Source organism: Girardinichthys multiradiatus, chromosome 4 (assembly GCF_021462225.1).
Source record: "Girardinichthys multiradiatus isolate DD_20200921_A chromosome 4, DD_fGirMul_XY1, whole genome shotgun sequence".
Lineage (NCBI taxonomy): Eukaryota > Metazoa > Chordata > Actinopteri > Cyprinodontiformes > Goodeidae > Girardinichthys > Girardinichthys multiradiatus.
This window is the reverse complement of record NC_061797.1, coordinates 42,806,011-42,829,947: the sequence shown is the minus strand read 5'-3', so window position 1 is coordinate 42,829,947 and position 23,937 is coordinate 42,806,011. Positions and strand designations below refer to the sequence as shown.

At 41.9% G+C, this 23,937-nt stretch overlaps 1 protein-coding gene across 1 annotated transcript; it reads left to right on the top strand.

Annotated features, from left to right (window-relative positions):
- LOC124866552 (immunoglobulin superfamily containing leucine-rich repeat protein 2-like) lies at positions 1-23,650 on the top strand. The gene is made up of 2 exons (XM_047362384.1): positions 1-55; positions 20,415-23,650. Exon 2 carries the CDS (start codon positions 20,423-20,425, stop codon positions 22,514-22,516), a length of 2,094 nt encoding a protein of 697 aa, XP_047218340.1. The 5' UTR covers positions 1-55; positions 20,415-20,422; the 3' UTR covers positions 22,517-23,650.
- The last annotated feature ends 287 nt before the right edge of the window (positions 23,651-23,937 follow it).

The window sequence follows — 23,937 nt, the reverse complement described above, 5'->3', positions numbered from 1 at the left end:
CTGGGCCATTTCTGAGTTTTCATTCAAGAAACCGGTCTGAACTCACACCTTTCTGGTAAGTTTTCTCATCTTGTTTAAGTGGTTATGCGCTGTTATGTACCACCAACTAAGCATTCCAGAGGTTATGCGGTGTATGAAACGCTGGAAAAAGCTTTTTAGAATTGATCTGGCATCTGGGGTGCATGGATGGTGTCAGTTTGCTGTTGCCATTTCCAGTTGCCCCTCCTGGAGGCTGGCAGGGTGATCACAGTTTGCTGTGGCTGATCCTGTTTGTCCTTTGGGGCCATCAATTTGAGCTATTTCCACCGCATTTTACAAAAGTAAACAGAAAGTGTGTTTTAATGGTGTTTGCCAATCCTCTTGTGAAAATCAGTGATGTTCACTCTAAAACCGATTTGCAACTTTAACTATTAACCCTGTGTAAAACCGCAGATTGTTGGGACTATTCCTCATTTTGTGCTATTTTCACCAAACTTTAGAGAAACTAAAACAAAGATCTGTGTTATAATGGTGTTAGGGTCAGGGTTAGGCACTAAAAATCAAGGAAAATAAACGGAAGTCAATGAAAGTAACCGAAAAGTCCTCATAAAGATAGTAAAATCAAGCACTAATTGACTACAGCAGGTGGCTACTCATGCTGAGACTGTTTTATCTGGAGGTTACTTTCTGTGAGAAGCTAATGGTTCCTCTCCACTGTCCCCACATGGGAAGCAATTGCTGCAAAGTTAACAACTCAAAAGAAATTACTGGACTTTCTTAAAAAGAACACTTTTTCCAAGTAGCACAATGTGACGACTTGATCGCATTGTTTTGTATTGTATTTGGAATACTGGACTTCATGTTGGATGGAAATCTGACTATAATTTGAACTGAGGTGGATTTTGCATATTTTAATATAAAATATTTGTTGTGAATTGATGTTATAAAAGAAACTGAACTGGAATAATTTTCTGTAAACATATAGGCTCCTGTTAAATATTTTTGTGCAATACTTTTGCCATTTCCCACACTTCCAACTCCCTTCTTTGAATCCCGGTCTCTTTTCTCCGCTTTCTTTCCCTGTGTTCCTCACAAGCATCCGACTGCATGGTGTTCTTGCTAGCAGTTAGAAGTTATGGTTTGTGGCTGCGCAGCTGACAGCGGTACAGCAGAGGGCAAGATAAGGCTGTGACCTCTCTGGCCGCAGAGGATGAGATGAATACATTTACTCCCTTTGTGATGGGAGGCCAGGGCTACGAAGATGAGGTAGATGAGGAGGCGGGTAGTGCTGTCGCTTGGCACCTGGGCCCTAAACTACATTTTCTGCCTCTGTAACAAGGGTAGCTTGGATGTAGGGAGGGGGAAGGGGAATGAAGAGAGAATGGTGGGTAGAGGTGGGAAAATGTAAATGAGTGTGGCCCTTGAGTTACTCAAGGCCTGATATTGGATGATATTTAAAAATTAAGGTATCGTTCCACAAGGCCATAATTGTTAACCTGAAGTGGATCTCAGAAGGGGACCTGGCGGTGGTCCGCTCTGGGCTCTCATACTCTGGGGGGCTTTGGATGTCTGCCTTGGGTCCTGGGCGCAGGTCTGTGGCTCCTCTTGCCCACAATTTAATATTTGTATGGAAAAAAAAAAAGATTCTCATGGAAAAACCTTATATACACAAGCGCGCTCACACATGCACCCACAGGTGTTTGGTTTTAGGTGTATACAGATACACAAATATTTAGATATACTCTATATGGGGCTCTGGTTGACACTAAATACATCTTATATTAATTAGTACTGTGTACATTTGTTGTTTGTTCTTGTGGTTTTCTCTATTTCTGCAGGTGTAGAAGCATTGTTCTACATTATTAGTAATTTGGACTATAGCTGCTCTTACACCAATTACCCAGCTTCCTTAATTAGACTACAATGGACTGTTATTACTTAGTTCCACTTCAGTACCAGTAAAAGCAATATATTATTAGCACCTGAAAATGTGGATTAAAGCTGTTGTGTACCAGTGACTCAGCTTCCCTAGTTAGAATTCAGTGGAATGATGAGACTATCAATATTATCATCTTCTTTTAACATAAGATGGTTTAAGTGTGGCTTGGAACCAATTTCTACCAGTAAACTTGGAAGGATTATTAATTATTATTACTCCCAAGAATTATTAGTGTCATTTGATTAGTTTTTCTGTCTGTATCTGTGTTTATTTTCTTTGTGATTGTATTGTAATTGTTCTTCATGTACAGCGCTTTGAATGTCTTGTTCCTGAAAAGCGCTATATAAATCAATTTACCTTACCTTACCCACCTAGAGTGTGGTGTAATCCAATTTTCTCTTTATTCTGTCCCCTATTCTTATCTCTTTCTCTCCCTTTTACCTTTTTGGTCCACCTCTCTCCCTTTCTTGCTGCTTTTTTCACTTTTGTTTCTGTCTCCATGTTCATTGCATTTGAAATAAACCATAAAGCAGTTTTTAATAAAGTTTATGTGTATATATCAAGTGGAGCACTGTAGCGATAGTCATAATGCTCCATGTATGAAAGTATATCTGTTCGGCTTCGTCTTGCCAGAGAAAACAGTTAAAAAGAAAATGAAATAGATTTCAGTGTTTATGTGCACTAGTAATGCATGCATGCTCATGTCTTTTGCCTTCAGTACATCAGTGTTTTAGTTCGTGGTCAGCAGCTTCTTAAGTAAGCACACCATCAGCACCAGAAATACACCACCTCTACTGTGCTGGAGAAAACATGATTTTCATGATGAGAGGATGCTAATACGTTTGTCTTTGGTAAACTTGGCTGGGGACTCCTGTGTTATTTTGTACGTTCGTTGATGATACCTGGGAAGATGTGGTCAGGAAGAATCATGCACACAATATCCAGAATGATTGTCACCGATCACCATGATAAATAACGCTGACACCGAAGTTTAATATCCCACTGCAGCTCTATTGACTGATGCTTATAGTCTTTTCTCCTCTTCCTCCTTAATGGCAAAATTATGCTCGGGCTTTAACTTTGACATCCCCTCAGGTATGTTTTTCATGTTAAAGCTTTAACTGCTTTCCTCAGTCTCCTGTCAACTAGCACACCTGAACCTGGGCACAATTTGGAGGTGTTTGCACATACACATACTCATGTACAAGTCACCTTCTGTCATGAAGTCTGTGTTGTGTTTTCTGTTAATTACACCCACCTGTTTTTCATGTAGTTCTGTTAATGCTGTGTTGTATTCAAGTCCGGGTTCTGTTCCCTCATTGTCGGGTCGTCTGTTTGTCCAGCTGCTTTGTTGTTAAATCCTGCTTTCCTGTTACTACTGGTTCTTGAGTTTTCCTTCATCTCCTGTAAGTTTTAGTCTATTCATCAAAATGTATTCATCCTCCATGCACTTGCCAATGTTCTCCTGCTACTTTGGTTCTTCGCCACTTCAAATGTCGACACCTTTTGAATGTGTAGAAAGTTGGTCACTGCAGCTGGAGGTGCCACAGTACCAAAAGTATTGATGTATGTTACTTGGGATGTTGCCAAAGGGTGTTGACATGTTTTGGTTGTAGCTTTGGTTTGAGACCACCCAGGACCCACACATGCTGCCAGCATGGTAACTTACCTTGAATTCCCTTGTGAAGCTTTTTTCTTTTTTGTATATATAACAATGGAAATGAAGAATATATTTTTAAATGTACATATATACACAATTGACTTTACAATATAATATAGTGTGAGATCAGTCCAAGTTTGCATGGTGTTGATCTTTAACTCTGACTGTCAAGTGTTTGTCAGAGAGACAGCCTGGGGGAAGAAATTGTCTATGTGGCGGCTGGTTTTAGCAGACAGCACTCTGTAGCGCCACCTGAAGGTAAAAGCCTAAACAGTTTATGTGCAGGGTGTGTGGGGTCTCCCCTTTTCCTGACCCTAGACCTGTATAACTCCTGGATAGAGGGAAGGTCAGCCATGATGATTCCCTCTGCAGACCTGATTGGTGCAGTCTGGACTTGTCCTGATTTCCAGGTGGCTGTGACCACAGCAGTGAACCAGCCAATCCACCTCCTGTCTGTATGCAGACTCATCACTGTCCTGGATCAGACCAGCAACAGTGGTGTCATCTGCAAACGTCAGGGGTTTCACAGACGGGTCTGCTGAGGTGCAGTCAATTGTGTAGAGGGAGAAGAGGAGTGGGAGAGAACACAACCCTGGGAGGCGCTGGTGCTGATAATTCTGGTGCTGATAATTCTTGTGCGGGAGAAGATGCTCCTCAGCCCCACCTGCAGCTACCAGCCCTTCAGGAAGCTGGTGATCCAGCACAGGTGGAGACCGGGACTTTGAGCTGGATGAGCTTCTGGTAGAGGATGCCTGGGCTGATGATGTTGGTAAGTCCACAAACAGGATCCTGGTGAACATCCCTGGGTGATCGAGGTGTTGCAGGATGAAGTTGACTGCATCATCTGCCAACCTGTTTGCCTGGTAGGCAAACTGCAGGGGGGTCCAGCGGGCCTGCGATGTCCTGGTGTTTGGACACCAGTCGCTCAAAAGATTTTATGACCACAGACATCAGAGCAACAGGCCTATAGTCATTTATAGGCTCTCAGGCATGGAGAGATATTATCAGGTCCTGAGGCCTTCTTTGTTTTCAAGCGCTGAAAGATCCTATTTACATCGTCCTTTGAGAATTCATAGTGCAGGCAGGGGGTCTGAAGGCAGGAGGGTGGTTGATGTATGCCAAGAATTTCTGTCTGAATGGGATGCGGAGATAATGGGTTGAGGTGTCAACTGTTGCATATTTATACCTGCAGTAGAAGCCATTCAACTGATTTGCCAAGTGAGGATTCTGGTCAGGGTTGGGGGAAGGTATCCTGTAGGCAGTCAGGTTTTTCAAACCATTCCAAACAGCAGAAGTGTCTCCATGTGAGAAGTGTTTCCTTAGCTTTTCACTGTAGCTTCTCTTTGCTGCTTTGATCTCCTTGGTCAGTTTGTTCCTGGCCTGCTTATACAGGGCCCGGTCCCCACTGCTGAGAGCCTCTTCCTTATCCCTGCGCAGCTTTCTCAGATGAGAAGTGAACCAATGTTTGTTGCTATTGTATGTGCAGATGGTCTTGGTCTGCACACACATGTTCTCACAGAAACCTTCTGATGAATGTTTAATTATTTGTCCTTGGTCACTGTGAGGCATGCATGTCTCTGTGAGATCCCAGAAACCAAAGCGCTGATGGCTTTTAAGAAATCCAAAGTTGATTTTAGATGAACCAGAAGGTGACATCACAGTGAAAACATATTCATTGTGAAAGCACTCGGTTTTATCGGGAGTCAAGGTTTAAACAAAGGTTTAAGATTTGTTTCTTTTAGAAATCACAGAAGTTAGTCTTGAAAAAATACATTTTAGTCCAAATGTTGCCAGTTACACTGTACAACTTTGTTAAGATGGTGTAAATGATAGGCCATAATCAGCGTTTTCTTCTTTATTGGTTTTTGTTTGTTGTAACTTTCAGTACCAACACCAAGTTTAAGTTAATAAAATGAGAACAAAAAAACAGATCTGTAATTTTTGTTTTCTTTATTAATAAATCTTCAGCCATACTTATTCCAAGTTCTTCTCTGCATTTTAGCCCCGCTTCAACCACACAAGATATGACTCCTGGAGAATTAATTTGGTAAAACAAAGCAGTTTGTGAAACAAAAATGACGAAAACATGTAAAACAGCTGATTGAGTATTTTCATCCTGTCTCTTTGTGTGTGTTTGAGTGTTTCCAAGGGCATAATTTATCCACTGGCTCAGGGGCAAAAGCAACCTGATGCCAGTATTGAAGGGTTCTCCTCCAGTACCGGTGTGAATTGGGTTCAAAGGTCAGCAGTCACAGGCAATCAGGAGTAAATGGAACCTTTGCAATACCAGACAAATAGCTAGAACAAAGCCAAGGCCGCTGCCTATGTGTGGGTTTATACGAGTTACTGCAACACACTCTTCTTGCACTGAACCTTAGCCTCTGTAACAGGATTAATTCTTGTTTATTTCAGAGTGTTTGACCTTGTTCATGGTTCCTTTATCCAGACTTCTGCAAACCGCACCAAAAACAAGTCACATCTCTCTTTTTTCAGCTCTCCAATGATACATTTCCAATCCTTTTATCTCAGTAGTGAGGTTTTACTACTTCTCATCCTCTGCTACAGTCCGCAGGCTAATCCAGCACGGTTTTATTGTCTTATAGACTTGCTGAGGCCGAACGCCTGAATTCATGACAGCTTGTGGGAAGCACCACGAAGGCAAGCTGCCGAATTGTCTTGGAGCAGGACGAGCTGAGGAGGGGTTCAGATATATCAAAGCGGTTCCAAATGCACTGATCCCCCTTGCTTTAACTCACTCTAACATCATCATAAAACATCATCCAATTTACGAGCACTTCCACAGAGGAACCATAACACATTTGCATAATGCAGTGCCTCCGCTATGTTAATTCAGCCATGTAAATTGACTCCACTTTTGTGTTTAGACTTATTCTGTCTCCTCACTCTGTCCTTAGTGTGTGCATAAGTGCATAACACCATGCAAACATGTTGAGAGTTGTGAAGGATTATGGAGCTAAATGAGGCTCTCCGAAGCCCTTCAAGCTCTTCCTGGTCAGTGGTGATACCGCAGGGCATCACAGAAGGAGCAGTAGAAACATATTACCGGTAAAATCTCATTGCTCTCCTGCACTGAGGGGTGTAGGCTGTACATGGAGGGGAGGAGGTGAAGGTGATGAAGGTGGAGTGAGGGGAGCTTCAGCTTCTTTACCGTCTGCATTGACACGTATGATTTCTTTTTAATTTTCCATAAGTGTGAAATATGGAAGATGGTTTGATTAAATTCATCCTCGGATGGATTCAAATGCAAACCGATGCACACTGACTGACTGCACAGGCTTCTCTGGAAGAATTTGTTGGCAAATATGTATGTGTTAAAGGGAAAGGTGCTCCTTCAGACCCTCTGACGCCCAGTTCATAAATTGGCATTCCTGCAGAGGAGATGATCCAAGGCCTAACAGTTAAGACTAGATTGAAGTGACTGATGTTCCTTGCTGTGACATTTGCTGTTTGAATCTGAAATTGAAAAAGTACAATACACCAGACAGCACAAAGACAAGCCTCAACATTTCTAGACATTTGGAGTAATGAGACAAAAATGGAATTTTTTGGCCCCAACCATCAATGTCACATTTGGAGAGGAATACACCATTCCTACTATGAAACATGGAGTGGGATTGCTGAGGTTTTGGCAATGTGTGAGCTACAAAGGCACAGGAAACTTGGTCAAAATTGTTGGCAGGATGAATGCAGCATGTTATCAGAAAATACTAGAGGACAAATTGGGCATGGGACGTACTCCGATGTTCCAGCATGACAACGATTTAAAACACGAGGCCAAGTCGACCTGTCTAAATGTTATCGCCACCCACTGGCCTATTAGGAAATATTTTTCTGCAATGAATAGAAAGACAGTCCCACAATCCAAAGACATGCCTGCTAGGCATTAATTGGTCTCTCTAAATTGCCCTTAGGTGTATGAATGAGTGTGTGCTTGGTTGTTTGTGTGTTGCCCTGCGGTGGACTGGCAACCTGTCCAGGGTGTAACCCCGCCTCTCGCCCATAGACTGCTGGAGATGGGCACCAGCTCCCCCGCGACCCACTATGGAATAAGCGGTAGAAAATGACTGACTGAATAGAAAGACAAAAATGTTCTAAGAAATGAAGCTTGAGTATTCATTTGTTTGCTCAGCTTTACTTGTGTTGAAATAATCCCATATAGTCCGATAAATACATTCAAAGCATAGAGCTGGTTTCAGATTGTGCACTTAACCATTCATAAAGAACAAATTATGAAAAATGTCAAAGAAAAGTTAGAATAAAAGGCCTGCACATTAGGTTATTTTTATGCTTTTTAAAAATTCATCTCTGTCCTTGTTTGGACAAAAGATTTGCTTCAAACTTATTGCAATTTCATTTTGAGAGTTAATAATATAGAGGAAATTGTGCAAAGATAAAGCAACAGCTGTTGTTTGTTGACAATCACTCTTCCTTTTTGGTTTCACCTGTTGCTAATAAGGAAATTTTTGCCACATTATGACATATATTTGAGGCCTACGATTTCTAATCATTAAAACCTTGAACTCTGATATTAAATAGAGAAAAACGTTAGACTCCAAAGCTGCTTCTGCATGTTATGAGCTTAAAATATTCTCTATATCACCTGCTTTGAGTTTCTCCTCATCTCCTTCCTGTATTAAGGTCCTGTCCAAACTAAGAATTTCTGTTTACACTCAACATCCACATACAAATTTATTCAAGTTGTACCTTGTAAAAAAGGAGAGTGGTGTCACAATCTATATCTGCTGACAGTTTTGTGTTTTGAGAACGCCTTGAATAAAACAAAATATCTGAACCATTTCAGTCAGTTCCATCATCGCCATTGTTTTGCAAAGAGTGACTCCTGGTGGAATAAGGAGGTGCTGCCAGCAGCTGAGGACTTCTGATTTTCGTTTATTCATTTATTCATCATTTATTCTAAAAGCATGATGTTAAGTAGCTTAAAATATAGGTTATTCCAAATTTGTTACATTTTATCTATAATTACTGATAAATAATGAGGAAAAATGTAATGTAAGCTCTGACACTGTCAACAGGTGTCAACAGTGGTATTTGTAAATTAGAAACTCTCTCTAATAAAAGAAAAACATTCACTAGAATTTGGTGCAAAATATTTGTGATGATCTTAAGTGAGGTCTGGACTCAGGAAACCTTACGCAGATTGGAACAAAGGAGGCATAATGAGTTTTGTAGGTCTGCAATAAAAGAAACTCCACAGAGATAAAGAGGTCCACATACACATCAACATGTATGTTAATCTCACACAGTGAGACCAGTTGGGAATAAATTAAAGTTGAGCTGAAACAACACAATCCTAAAATACCAGTTATTAAATATAAATCTGGCGTTTTCTAGGTGAGCCGCACATTTTTCTGACATGAACACCAATAAATGTGATGTGTGTGAATGCAACACATCTTTAAACGTATCATCAAATTTGATCTAAATGATATTACTTTTGTGTGGCAGTTGTTGCGCTTGAAGGAGGACATTGTGGAAATGATGTGCAAACCTTCCACACTAACAAACTGCTGTGTTACAGTAGGGAGAACAACTACTCCTCAACTGCGAGTGACGGAATCTAAAACAAAAATCCAGAAAGTCAAATTTTATGATTTCTAATTTACATTTTATTGCATAACATAAGTATTTGATACATCAGAAACCAGTAAGAATCCCGGCTGTCAGTCCTGTTCATTCTTCTTTAAAAAGCCCCCCCTGTTCTCCACTTACCGTCTGCATTGACATGTATGACATGTGTTAAATGCACCTGTTTGAACTCAAGACTTGTTCTCCCCACTGTATCTGCTGGAAAATCAGTGTAATTACAGTTATGACAAAAAATGCATTGTGGATGTTTTTCTACCTACTTTTTTTTCTGTTGCGAAATTTCATTTCTGCCTTTTTGCAGTAGAAATTGCAAATTCGTCTTCTCAGATTTATTTTGACATTTGCGCAGGAAGCACAAACCTGATTCAAAAGAGTAATTTCTGCTTTTCTCAATTCACATATTAATGGCTTTCAGAAAACTACTTTTCACAAATTCCCTGATCTCAAAATGTGGTAAAATATATTATTTTTCTTCCATTAACAAGTTAGAATTCAAATCCTGTTAAGTATTTAAGAGCTCCTAAATCAAGTTCTGCAGTTTACGCCATGTGCTCTCAAAACAAATTATAACCATTGTTAAAATATCCATTATTGGACTGAGTAGCCTTATATGTTATTTTTATACTCAACGTTGCATATCAGATAAACTACCAGATAACAGTTGGCATAGATGACCGTATTCATAAAATTTGTAGAGTTTTTGGCTCCAGAGTTTGGCCAAATGTTTTCAGCAGCGAAATCTCAGAGCTTTAATTACAGGATGGAAAATTATTTAAATTAATTAAACTTTACATGACTGAATTGTCAATACTATTTATGTCAGTCAGTCAGTCATTTTCTACCGCTTATTCCATAGTGGGTCGCGGGGGAGCTGGTGACTATCTCCAGCAGTCTATGGGCGAGAGGCAGGGTACATCCTGGACAGATCGCCAGTCCATCGCACTATTTATGTTTTTTACAAATTTGTGATTTAGGTTACATGAGGTTTTAGGCCCTTTATTCAGCTCAAAGTCAAATTTAGAATTGCTCCCCAATACGTTTTTAGAAATGTTTCGGTTTCAGCTCTCATAATGTCTATAGCTTCAACTCCACATGAACAGATATTGTCAAGGTTTGATTTTGAGTCGGACCAAAATGCAGACCAGAACTTGGGAAGCCCATGTTGTAGTAAGTCTTCAGAATTTATTTTCAGAGGTATTTTACAAACACGTAGCAAATCACTGCAGGTACTACAAGAGTTCAGACCAAAACTTACATAAGAGTTCAATAAAGGAAAACGTAGCGAGACAGAATCAGGGGTAGTAACGGAGAGGAGCCAGCACACACAATGACACAAAACCAACTAATATACTGAGGGATAACAAAGGGCAGGTAATCAAAGAAACAGGGAGCAGGTGTGACATGGAGGCAGGGAGGCAGAAGGGACAGGTGGAACTAATAAACAATAAAGAGAAACAGACCTAAGCAAAACTATCGACTAAGATAACCAAAAGCATAAGAAATCCAGAATAACCAAGAACTAAAGGAAACAGAAACTGGAGGGAACAGAAGAACAACAACCTAAGGCCTAAACAAAATAGAAACCATAAGGAAACCCAGACTATAAAAGTAAACAAACCTAAGTAACACTAAGGGGACAAACTGAGAATGGAAAGGAGGAAACGAGAAGTAGAATAAACGTAAACAATAACTAGAGCTTACCTAAAAAGGAAGGCTGAAATTGTAGAAACAAAGCTCAGGACTAAACAGAGAGAGAGAGAACAAATACCTAACAGAAATACTAAATGAGAACTAAACTAAAAGAATCCAGGGAGAATAAAGAACCATAATAATAATAAAACCATACAAAGTAATAAGGAAACAACCATAAAGGAAACTTGAGGGAGGAAAACAACAAAACACCAGGAGGGGGTAGAGGGAGCAAAACAAACTAATAAACATGATACAAAAACCAAAATAGAAACCTCAAGACAAAATAAACCATCACAAGAGACAATAAAACAAAGTCCAAAATGTCACACCGTGACAGATATACATAAATGAAGACATAGACTTTTTAGTCAAGTTTCACCAAGTGGGTTTCCCACTGCTACAGGACCAGGGCTGGCCCAAGGTCGAATATGGCCTTAAGCAGAATTTGATTTGGGGCCCCTCATCCTGTTACGAACATCACCGCAACTAATGTCCAGGCTCCAATCTTACATTTTAATTTTAACCACTTTAAAATCTTTTGATTTATTTATGCTGAAACAATCACTTCAAGGTCAATGTTAAAATTTAAATGTTAACATCAAAGCATTTATGGGAGCCCCCTAATGGTTTTGGGGCCCTAAGCAGCTCTGTACAGGGCACCTAAGTATTTTGGTCAAATCCCCACAGAGGGTTCACTTTAAAACTCAAATTCAGCCCCAATTTACTTTACCTCTGAATTTTCCACTCAAAACTGGAATTTTGGGCCACATTAGAATCAACGGGTGGCCATGAGAGGGTAATTCCACCTACAGTTAAAGAATGATCTAATTTGACTTTTGGACGTTGTTTGTTTGAAGTTAAAACTGTTAGATTACCAGTTGTAGGTTTGGCGTTGAAGCTTCCCAGAAGATGTGGGAATCACCATAGCAAACACTAACACAACAATTATTTGTGTCATTAGTTATTTTGTTTTATATTTTTCCATTACAGTAGGTTTGAAAATCTTATTAAAGCTGACAGATAATAGAATGAATAGTTTTATATGGAGATCCTGTGATAAGCCGGTAAATTGACTGAGGCGTTGGTTAGAAAATGATGCATGTTTTGCCAATATCAAGGCTTGTTTGAACGCAGTACTTCTGAGGTTCTCTGCTGGGTTAATCTGGCCTGATGGTTCTGTTATGTTTTCATTTGGCTTTGTGACCCACATGCAGAGAGAACTCAGAGAACAAGGGTTTCTGAAAAAAAATCTCTTTTTTTATTCAATGGTTGACTTGACTCACTACTAAAAATGGTTGACTATCATGCACTGAGTGGTTGTCAGAGAGATGCTTAAATATCCTGATGTTAAAAGCTGATGACAGTCAGTTGTGACTGCAACACTCCGTCCAGAACTGCAGCTTCTAGAAACAGAACACAATCACCCAGCACATCATACTCCAAAACTGTGACAAATATTGTTATTATATACAAATATTCAGTAAACGTTTTGGATATTTTTTTTCATTGAACTCACAATAGGTGAACTGATCACCTGTTTATGAGCTGAGCTGCCAGCCATTTTATTATAAAAAGTATCTAAATAAACATGCAGATATACCTATTACATTTAGTTCAATAATAACTTTTGTGCTTATTTACAAGCTTTTTTGGGATTGTTGTTTTGTAGCATTTTGACTTAATTTAAAATGATTTGGGATAAAGACAGATAGGATCCAAAAGGTTAAATCTTCTGTACTCATCAGAATCAGAAAAGCTTTATTGCCAAGTACATTTTTGGACATACAAGGAATTTGTTTTGGCGTAGTCGGTGCAATACAGTACAAATTAAACAGTATAAACATATCTACAATATAATATAAATATATGTGCACAGTTTTAAGTGAGTGAGAGTAAATATAGAGCAGTATAAGATGCAAGAGCAATACAACAGTGCAGGTGATCATTGTGCAAGTAAAGCAGTGCAAGTAAAGCATGAGTCCAAGCTGAGCGTTAATGTAACGCATAGAGTTGCAGGTTACAAGTGTCCTGTCAGCAAAAAAAGGGGGGGTGTGGGGGAAAGGGAGAGTGTCAGGGTGGTTTCCGGGCTTTGTTAACCAGGCTGGTGGCAGATGGGAAAAAACTGTTCTTGTGGCGTGAGGTTTTGGTCCGGATGGACCGCAGCCTCCTGCCAGAGGGGAGAGTCTCAAAGAGTCTGTGACCGGGGTGGGAGGGATCAGCCAGAATCTTCCCTGCCCGCTTCAGGGTCCTGGAGGTGTACAGTTCCTGGAGCGACAGTAGACTGCAGCCAATCACCTTCTCAGCAGACCGAATGACACGCTGCAGCCTGCCCTTATCCTTGGCTGTAGCAGCGGCGTACCAGATGGTGATGGAGGAGGTGAGGATGGACTCAATGATGGCTGTGTAGAAGTGCACCATCATAGTCTTTGGCAGGTTGAATTTCTTCAGCTGCCGCAGGAAGAACATCCTCTGCTGGGCTTTCTTGATGAGGGAGCTGATGTTTGGCTCCCACTTGAGATCCTGGGAGATGATGGTTCCCAGGAAGCGGAAAGATTCCACAGTGTCAATTGTGGAGTCACAGAGGGTGATGGGGGCAGGTGGGGCTGGGTTCTGCCTGAAGTCCACAACCATCTCTACTGTCTTTAGAGCGTTGAGCTCAAGGTTGTTCTGGCTGCACCAGTCCAACAGATGGTCCACCTCCCATCTGTACGCGGACTCGTCACCATCAGAGATGAGTCCGATCAGGGTGGTGTCGTCCGCAAACTTCAGAAGCTTGACAGACTGGTGACTGGAGGTGCAGCTGTTGGTGTACAGGGAGAAGAGCAGAGGAGAGAGAACACAGCCTTGGGGGGAACCGGTGCTGATGGTCAGGGAGTCAGAGACGTGCTTCCCCAGCCTCACGCGCTGCTTCCTGTCAGAAAGGAAGTCAGTGATCCACCTGCAGGTGGAGTCGGGCACACTCAGCTGGGAGAGCTTCTCCTGTAGCAGAACTGGGACGATGGTGTTGAAGGCAGAGCTGAAATCCACAAACAGGATCCCAGCATAGGTTCCTGTGGAGTCCAGGTGCCGGAGGATGAAGTGAAGGGCTAGGTTGACTGCATCATCTACAGACCTGTTGGCTCTGTAGGCAAACTGCAGGGGGTCCAGGAGGGGGTCGGTGATTTAGGTGTGAGAGCACAAGGCGCTCAAAGGACTTCATCACCACAGAGGTCAGGGCGACGGGTCTGAAGTCATTAAGCCCTGTGGTCCTTGGCTTCTTGGGAAAAGGGACAATGATGGAGGACTTGAAGCAGGCTGGCACATGACATGTCTCCAGTGAGGTGTTAAAAATGTCTGTGAAGACTGGAGACAGCTGATCAGCGCAGTGCTTCAGGCTGGCTGGTGAGACAGAATCCGGACCAGCAGCTTTCCGGGGGTTCTGTCTCCTGAAGAGTTTGTTGACGTCCCTCTCCTGGATGGAAAGAGCCGTCCTCGGCGTGGGTAGGGGGCTGGTGGGGGGGAACTTCAGGGTGGGGATTGGAGGTGCCAAGGCCCCTCTTGAGGTTGGGGAGGTGGGGGTGGTGGATTGTGGCTGCAGCTGTTGGGGGGCGTGGTGGGGGATGGTTGCAGGACTGTCCCTTTGTCTTTCAAAGCGGCAGTAGAACTCGTTCAGGTCGTTGGCGAGGCGTCGGTCGTTGATGGAGTGGGGGGCTTTCGGCTTCTTGTTGGTGATCTGCCTGAGCCCTTTCCAGACAGATGCAGAGTCGTTGGCTGAGAACTGGATTTGGAGCTTCTCAGAGTACAGTCGTTTGGCCTCTTTCACTGCCTTGCCAAACTTGTACTTTGCCTCTCTGTATATGTCTTTGTCCCCACTCCTGAAGGCCTCTTCCTTATCCAGTCTTAACCTTCTGAGTTTAGCTGTGAACCAGGGTTTGTCGTTGTTGTAACTCATCCTGGTGCATGATGGTACACAGCTGTCCTCACAGAAGCTGATGTAGGAAGTCACAGCCTCTGTGTACTCGTCCAGACTGTTGGTAGTAGTCCTGAACACATCCCAGTCTGTACAGCCTAAACACGCCTGGAGATTCTCCACAGCCTCACTGCTCCACTTCCTTGTCGTCCTCACAACAGGTTTGCAGAGCTTTAGTTTCTGCCTGTATGCAGGAATCAGGTGGACCATGATGTGGTCGGATTGGCCCAGTGCAGCACGTGGGACGGCGTGATAAGCGTCTCTGATGGTGGTGTAACAGTGATCCAGAATGTTGTCCTCTCTGGTCGGACATTTTATAAACTGTCTATATTTGGGGAGTTCGTGGGTCAGATTACCTTTGTTAAAGTCGCCAACGACAATAACTAAGGAGTCCGGGTTGGTCCGCTCCACACTCAGTATCTGGTCGGCGAGCATGCGCTGTGCGACCTGCACGTTAGCTTGTGGCGGGATGTAAACACCGACCAGGATGAACGAAGCGAACTCACGGGGGGAATAGAAAGGCTTACAGTTTATGATGAAGGCTTCCAGGTCTGGAGAACAGTGCTGCTGAATCACTGTCACGTCGTTGCACCAACCACTGTTGAGGTAAAAACAGATTCCTCCACCTTTCGCTTTGCCGGAGAGTTTCGTGTCTCTGTCCGCTCTGTAGAGCTGGAATCCTGCCAGCTGCAGCGCAGAGTCCGGTATTAATCCACACAGCTCCGTGAAGCACAAAACTGCCGATGAATAAAAGTCCCTGTTTTTCCCCAACAACAGTTGTAGTTCCTCCATTTTGTTGGGAAGTGAGCGCACGTTAGAGAGAAATATTCCAGGTAACGGTGTTCGTAGTCCACGCTGGCGAAGACGTACCAGCACCCCAGCCCGTTTCCCTCTCTTCCGGCGTTTCACCGCGTGAGCAAAGGTGAGCACACCTTTGACCAGAATATCCAAAAATTCCAGAGCAGTAGGCAGAAAAGTGGGAAATAACTCCTCTGGTGTAGTAGCCCTGATGTTCATGAGTTCTTCTCTGGTGAGAGAGCTCCGGGTACCATCACAGAAGACCGTTTTAAAGCAAAAAACAAAACAAAACAATGCGCACCAACACGCCGAGGCGACCATCTGCGGCGCCATCTTGTGTATCTTGACTTGTTGATTTGCTGCAGGTTCTGTTTGTTTTTGCCATGTTGGGGACACAGCAAACACGTGGAAGAAGGTACATATGGATGACAACTAACATGCAGAATGACCTGAATACACCATCCTCATGGTGAAATATGGTGATGGCAGCATCATGCTGTGGGGCTGCGTTTTTTTTCAACAGGGACAGGGAAGCTGGTCAGAGTTGTTGTAGAGATGGATGAAGCTAAATACAGAACAACACTGGAGGAAAACCTGTTAGAGGCTGCAGAAGTATTTAGATTGGAGCCGCAACTTAACAATGACCCTAAAAATACAGTCAGAATTCATTTGTGTTAAAATAGCCCAGTTAAAGTCCAAAAGTCCAAACCTAAATTAATTTAAGAGCCTGTGGCAAAACTAAAAAATAAGTCTTCTTAGATGCTCTCCATCAGTCTGTATGAGGTTGAGTTATTTTTGGCAACAAGAATTTTAAAAACTTTCCTCCTCTAGATGGACACGTTGGGGGGCATTAAAGCTTAATACTATTCGATTTTACGATGTTATGCAGAAAACTTCATTAAGGTTCAGAAACGTTTCATAGTTTACCGATTGTATGAAAGTACTCCTGGATCAGTGCTTCTTTGTTCTCTGTGTCTCTGCTCTGTTCCCTCAAACCCCCAGTCAGTCGTGGCAGATGGCCGCTCACACTGAGCCTGGTTCTGGTTCTGCTGGAGGTTTCTTCCTGTTAAAAGGGAGTTTTTCCTCTCCACTGTCGCTACATGCATGCTCAGTATGAGGGATTGCTGCAAAGTCAACACCAGTGACTGTCCACTGTCTCTACATGCTCATCTAGGAGGAGTGAATGCTGCAAGTCACTGACTGGATGCAATCTGCTGGGTTTCCTTAGACAGAAAAGCTTTTTATCCAATTTGAGTAAAAAGCTAACTCCGACTGCACTGTTCAATGGTTAGGATTAATTGGAATGTATGTACCTGACTGTTGTGAAGTGCCTTGAGAAAACATGTGTTGTGAATTGGCGCTATATAAATAAAACTGAATTGAATTGAATTATTAGTACCATAAAAAAAAAAACAGACTTTTTGAGCCTCTCTGAGTTAAATGATGCTCAGAAAATGTCCTCAGTTGGTCTATTTAGGACAGTTCTCGTACTCGTTGTCTTCCGCTTATCCGGGACCGGGTCGCGGGGGCAGCAGACTCAGCAGAGACGCCCAGACGTCCCTCTCCCCAGACACCTCCTCCAGCTCCTCCAGGGGGAACCCAAGGCGTTCCCAGGCCAGCCGAGAGACATAGTCCCTCCAGCGTGTCCTGGGCCGTCCCCGGGTCCTCCTCCAGGTGGGACGTGCCTGGAACACCTCCCGAGGAAGGCGTCCAGGAGGCGTCCGGTATAGATGCCCGAACCACCTCAACTGGCTCCTCTCGATGTGGAGGAGCAGCGGCTCTACTCCGAGCCCCTCCCAGATGGCTGAGCTCCTCACCCTATCTCTAAGGGAGTGCCCGGCCACCCTACGGAGGAAGCTCATTTCAGCTGCTTGTATCCGGGATCTCGTTCTTTCGGTCATGACCCAAAGTTCATGGCCATAGATGAAGGTAGGAACGTAGATCGACCGGTAAATGGAGAGCTTCGCTTTTCGGCTCAGCTCTCTCTTCGCCACAATTGACCGGCACAGCGCCCCCATTACTGTGGCAGCCGCACCGATCCGTCTGTCGATCTCCCGCTCCATTCTTCCCTCACTCGTGAACAAGACCCCGAGATACTTAAACTCCTCCACTTGAGGCAGGAACTCCCCTCCAACCTATTTAGGACAGTTCTAGATTAAATTCAACTTTTGCTAAACAGTATGACCAAAACATGTAGCTGCTGCAGAGAGACTTGATGTGTTCAACATAGCAAATTATTTAATTGAGATTATGGATTTATGAAAGAGGTTGCAACACACTAATAATGTAACTGTAGATACTAGAGTATCTACAGTTACATTATTAGGCAACATTTCTTGCCTAAGAAAATCAGACCCTCATTATAAAACTAGAGCAGAGCTCCAACATGTACTACATCCAATAAGCTCTAATAACCAGAGGGAGATGTTCCTACAACAATATTTAGAGCAGCTCTGTTCTTCACCAGGAATAAAGCCATGGTCCAATAATATAATGTATCAGCTATTTTCTGAAGGGTTTTTAAATGGAGGTAAATAATTATGTTGTTTACTATTTGATTCAAAGCTTCGTCATGCTATTCCATTAACACTGAGAACCTGACAGTCAGATTATATTGTGAAATATATTTAAGATAGATAAAAGTTTAAAATAATCATCTGGAGTTCTTTGTTTTTTGTTTTTTTCTCTTCGAGCGTAACAATTTAAAATGATTTAAATTATACATTTGGTTATGACTCACCTCAATCACCACATCTAAGAATATTAGAGGTTGTTTCCCCTTTAAAATATTTGTTTGGAGTGATAACGTGGTTCCATCCAGAGCTGAGAGAGAGTGGAAGGGGAAGGGGGAGGAGGAGGAGGTAGATGCCACGGAAGGACAAGCAGATGCTGATGTTCGCAGACAGCACACTGCCTCTGCAGCAAAACATTGGCTGTTTCCATCATGTCAGCAGACAAACTGACGCAGCAACTGTGCTTTCTGAAGTCTGACTGCAAACACTGACTGATGCATTTCGAATTATTCCGCAGAGTTAGGTAAACAAACCCAGAACACAGGTAAGCAGCTGTCACAGATCTGACGCAGTTTCTTTGCTTTCACATGAGCTTCGTGGTGTTGTGTCTGATTGCATAGACTGCTTGTGATGCTTAAGTCCTGCAGTCTGCAGACACAAACAGACCAGACCTTCTTCTGTCTTTCAGCACCAAGGACAGAAGCTGCTGCGCAGTTTGAAAACCAGCAGCCTCTGCATTAAACAAGAACTCACATCTGCTCAGATTGTGTGTTTTTGCAGCTTTTAGAATGAAAAATGTCTCGCGTTTTTCTCCAAACAGTCAAATAGTATGTCATCAGGTAATGCCAATTAAACTCAAAGGAAATGTTTTTCTTGTCCAAGAAGATCAGGGGATAAAAGTCTTTCAAACTCAGTTAAATTTATGAAATACTCAACTTAAAAACATTTAAAAACTAGATTAAAGTGTTCATATTTCCCCTTTCTAATGTCAACTTAAAATAAGCAAACACTTTTATTATTTGTAAAAAAAAAAAAAGAAAAAACCACAAAAAAAAAACAGTCCATATGTAGACATGTCCTCCAACAGTCTTACAAATAGTTTATTTAAATAATCCCTTGCCTGCTGTGGACCTGGACTCAGAGACCAGCTTCTAAAGCTTTTCACTTCTCTAGGATCTTATTTGTTACACATAGTGAATGTGTTTGGTTTTGAGTTGGATTCTTATACTTGTGTTCTGTTTGTTCATTTTCTGATCCCTGTTCTTCCCATGTGTTTCGATTTAAGATTTTGAATTGGGTTTTGTTTTTAGTAGTTTCTTATGTTCATGCTAAGTTATTGCTTTAGTTTTACCTGATCTCTCTGTTTTCCCTCATGGTTTCAGTCGGTTCCCATATAGTCGGCATCCCAGATTCCTGTTTTCCATAGCTGAAGTCCATTGGCGACCACATTCATGTATCACATTTAGTAATCACTTTCCCCGTACTTCCATCCTCTTGGTTTCAAGCAGGCCTTGGCAGAACCTCTAGTTATTCTGTTTGTGTTTCTGTGTCCAGTTTACCTTATCTGCAAACTGGAATCTTAGTTATATTATTATTATGTATGGCCTCCCTACCTTCAGGCTGTTTATGGGTCCCACAAAGCATGATAACTTAAACAATGTTATGTGATATGCTGCAGGAATCTGCTACTGAGGCCAAAAAGTAATACCATTAACCATATATATTCTGGAAGATAAAAAAATGCACATGTTCTTTCCAAACTAACATTTACTATGAAAACTGCACATTGCTTATTTCAAATCTCCCTTTTCAATTAAGGATTTGATTAAACAAAAAAAGCACAATGCATTCTCTGCTACACCAACTACTAAATTATGGTAATGTGGAAAAGAAAATATGAGAGTTTGCCTCATTTACAGAATGACGTTTTTTCTGACGGCACATATGATTCTTTTTGAAATGTAACACTTTTTTGACAAAAAATACAAACTTATTAATTCAGGAACAAAATGCTGTTCTCTAAATGCTCCTGTTGGGAATATAATACCTCGTTTATATTAGCTGTTAACATTTTATGTAACCGAGTTAAAAATGTTTTAATGACATCGGATTAATAAACTGTGATAATCTCACTATGATGTCCTTTTACTTGTACCACCTCATTCATTGATATTATGCACATACCTTCTTAGTGGGGAATGATGAAACCATTTAAATTATTCCCATTAATATCCTGGCTGTGATGCTGTTTTACAGGAGCAGAAATGGCAGCAGCAGATATCCTTGCCTTTGCTTTGTGGATCATCGTATTCTTCCCATCCGTCCACTGCTGTCCTGAGCTCTGCACCTGCTCGGATAAATTTGGTCGTCTTTTTGCTCAATGCTCCTTCAAATATTTAACCGAAGTCCCGGATGGTTTGCCTTTCAATGTGATGACCTTGAGTCTGTCCTTTAACCGGATCACTACAATCCCGTTGGGACGCTTTGACAATGTTACTGAGATAACCTCCCTGTGGATGACCCACAACATTATCGTCTCCATCGAAGAAGGGAGCCTCGTATCTTTGGTTCATCTTCGGAACTTTGACATTAGCCACAATAAGATGGTAGATTTCCCCTGGGGGGATCTGCAGAACCTGACAACTCTGGAGATGCTGAAGATGAATCACAATGAGCTGTCCCACCTGCCCAGAGATGCCTTTTCCAACCTCAAAGACCTGAGGTCCCTCAGACTTAACAATAACAGATTTGGAACCATAGCTGAGGGGACATTTGATGGTCTGGTGTCTTTGTCACATTTACAAATTTTTAGCAATCCTTTTGTGTGCACCTGCACCTTAAACTGGCTCAGAGACTGGATCTCCACAACCACCGTCTCAGTGTCAGATCAGTGTTTGATCACTTGTGCAACTCCCAAGGAGCTTAAAGATGAAGTCATTTCAAAATTGCCTGAGTCCAAGTGCACGAGCCCAAATGTCACAATTCTGATTAAGCCACATGTTCCCAACATGGTTTTCAATGAGAAGACCAAATTAATTTTGACTTGTGAGTTCAAAGGAAACCCAAAGCCACTGGTGGTGTGGAATATTCCCAGCAGAGGCCAAAAACATGAGGTGGCTCTGTCCGTTGCTGATGACGGCTCAGCAGAATCTAATGAAGGTTTTGACTCCGTTAAAGTGTTTAATAACGGCACTGTTCTCATTTCAAGCCTCAGAAAAGAGAATGGCGGAGACTACAGCTGCTCTGCAACAAATGGGTTTGGCAGAGCTGAAGATTCAGTGTCTGTTAAGGTGGTTCCACGTCCAAAACCAACAGCCATCAAACTGATGACAACAGTGTTTACTTCCACAAGCCCATTGATGCAACAACAAACAAAGAGAAAAACGGTTTTTGATTCTCTGTATCCTCCAGATTTAAAACGAAAAGACCATTTGACAGTTGAATCTACCATCCTGCCGACTGCAAGCATCAATTCTAAATTTTATGAGGACGCAACAAGATATGTGACAGGTTTACGCAAATGTGGCTTAACTGCAAACACAAAAAACTTTTCAAGCTACATCCTGAACGCCAGCCTGGACGGCATAAAGCAGTACACATTTGACTTTGGTGTCATTGCACTGGGGGTGTCAGAAACCAAGGCAACAGTGCGACTCAATCCTCTACTCATACCCAGAGACAGGAGCCCCAACAGAGCCAAGAGCTTCCAGAGTGATGGCGAGGAGACCTCTGGTTTTCCAGATTTCCTGGAAAAAGACCACTCAAGTGGTTTGTATCTGTGCATCGCTGCAGATAACAAACACTCTGCCATGCAGTGGTCCCAGATCAAAGAAGGAGTCAACACCTACCTGTTCAGTGGTTTACAGCCTGAAACCAACTACTCTCTGTGTCTGACCTACAGAGGGGAGGACTGTGAAATCCAGGTGCTGTTTACCACCAGACAGAGGGTACCGAACCTCATCATTATCTCAGTCAGCATCTGCCTGCTCACTGTGTCCACTGTGCCTCTGCTTGGAGCAACATGCTTTCACCTAGTCTACAAATACCGCAGCAAGACTTACAAGCTGATCCTCAAGGCCAAAGACCAGTACCTCCTGAAGAGGAAGCTGACCAACTTGAGCTTGCACGCTCCCATCACAGAATCTCAGAGGAAGATAAATGAGGACAACGTAGAGACAGAGAGCGTAGATGATGATGAGGAGAAAGAGGCAGACACAGAGGAAAGTATTGTTAGCGAGTCTTTCACTTGTATAGGAAACATAAACGACTGTGAGCTGGGATATGAGTATAGTGACGGGCTGCCTTTGGGGGCTGAAGCTGTAAATATTACCAGCAACTACAAATATCCTGAGGACTAATCTGCAAATGTGTTCTGACCCTGATCAGCCTTACTTTTCAATTGTACTAGTAGTTTGGTTTTAAAGTAAATGTACAGTATGATTTTCAAGAAAAATGTTCTACCACACTTTTAAAGCAGCATCAATGCATGATGCTGCCACCACCGTGTTTCATGGTGTGGATGGTGTGTTCAAGGTGATGTGCTGTTAGTTTTCCTCTGCACATAGCCTTTTGCACGAATACCAGGAGGTTTAATTTTGGTCTCATTTGACCAGAGCACCTGCTTCCATCTGTTTGCTGTTTCTCCTGCATGGCTGATGGCCAGCTGTCAAAAGTACTTCTTATGGGTTTCTTTGAACAACACAGCAGCTTTCTGGTTGTCACTTTTCCTTGAAGGCCAAACTAATAGCTGTCCTGTTGACAGATTACCTCCACCAGACCTGTTGATCTCTGCAACTCCTCCAGAGTTACCATGGTTCTCTGGACACTTCTTACTAATTAGGTGACCTCTGAAGGATGGTGATTGCACAAACCTTTATTTGGGGTATCAGAGTAAAGGGCACAAAAATAAATTACCAAATGTTTTAATTATGTTTGTAAAACATTTTTAAATTTATCCTTTTCCTACCACTTTGCAATTATGCTCTCTTTGTGTAATATGTTCTCTGGGGTCAGAAAGAAAAAAGTGAAGAATGGTCTGCTCTTACGGTAAATATTTAAATACATGTTTGCTGTTGTGAAAGTGAATATGTTTATGAATTTGTGTCTCATTAGGAATCTAGTTCAAACCCAGAAGACTAACATAATCATTTAAGAGAGTTTAATTGTTTCAAGAATAATCTGTTTGCCCTGTAATAATATAAAGATGTTCTGTCAAAATAACCATAAAAACTGTAAACTTGCTCTGCCTGTTGGCAAAATATGTACAAGGACTTCAGTATTATCCAATTGTGTCCTGGGTCTATCTAGGCTGCTGTTTTAGGGGACCTGCATGTTAACCTGGATGTTGTGTCTTCATTGTTCTCAACTCAAAATTCAACTTTATATCTGTACTTCTTGTCTGTTTAAACCCAAGTGTTAAAGGAATTTGTCTATTTTAATTAAATCTCCTCTAACCTTCAATGAGCCTCAATAAAATGTAAAAACTCTTTTAACTCTTGAGTTTTTTTTACAACATTTTGCTATTTTTTTTTGCAAATGCTGGGTTTTCTTTAACTGAGAATATTCTATAAAAAGAAAATATTTCTCTGTGACCTTAGAAAAGTAAATCTATCCTTTTTTGTAGTTTATTTTCAAAACATCTGGGTAAACTTTGTGTGTAAGAAAAGATACAAAAATTACTTTAGATTAGTTTAACAAATAAAGCACAATTTTTATGCTTATAGATTATAGGCAGAACCTAAATTAGGTAATACTTTAAACATGTGAAATATTCAGTAAT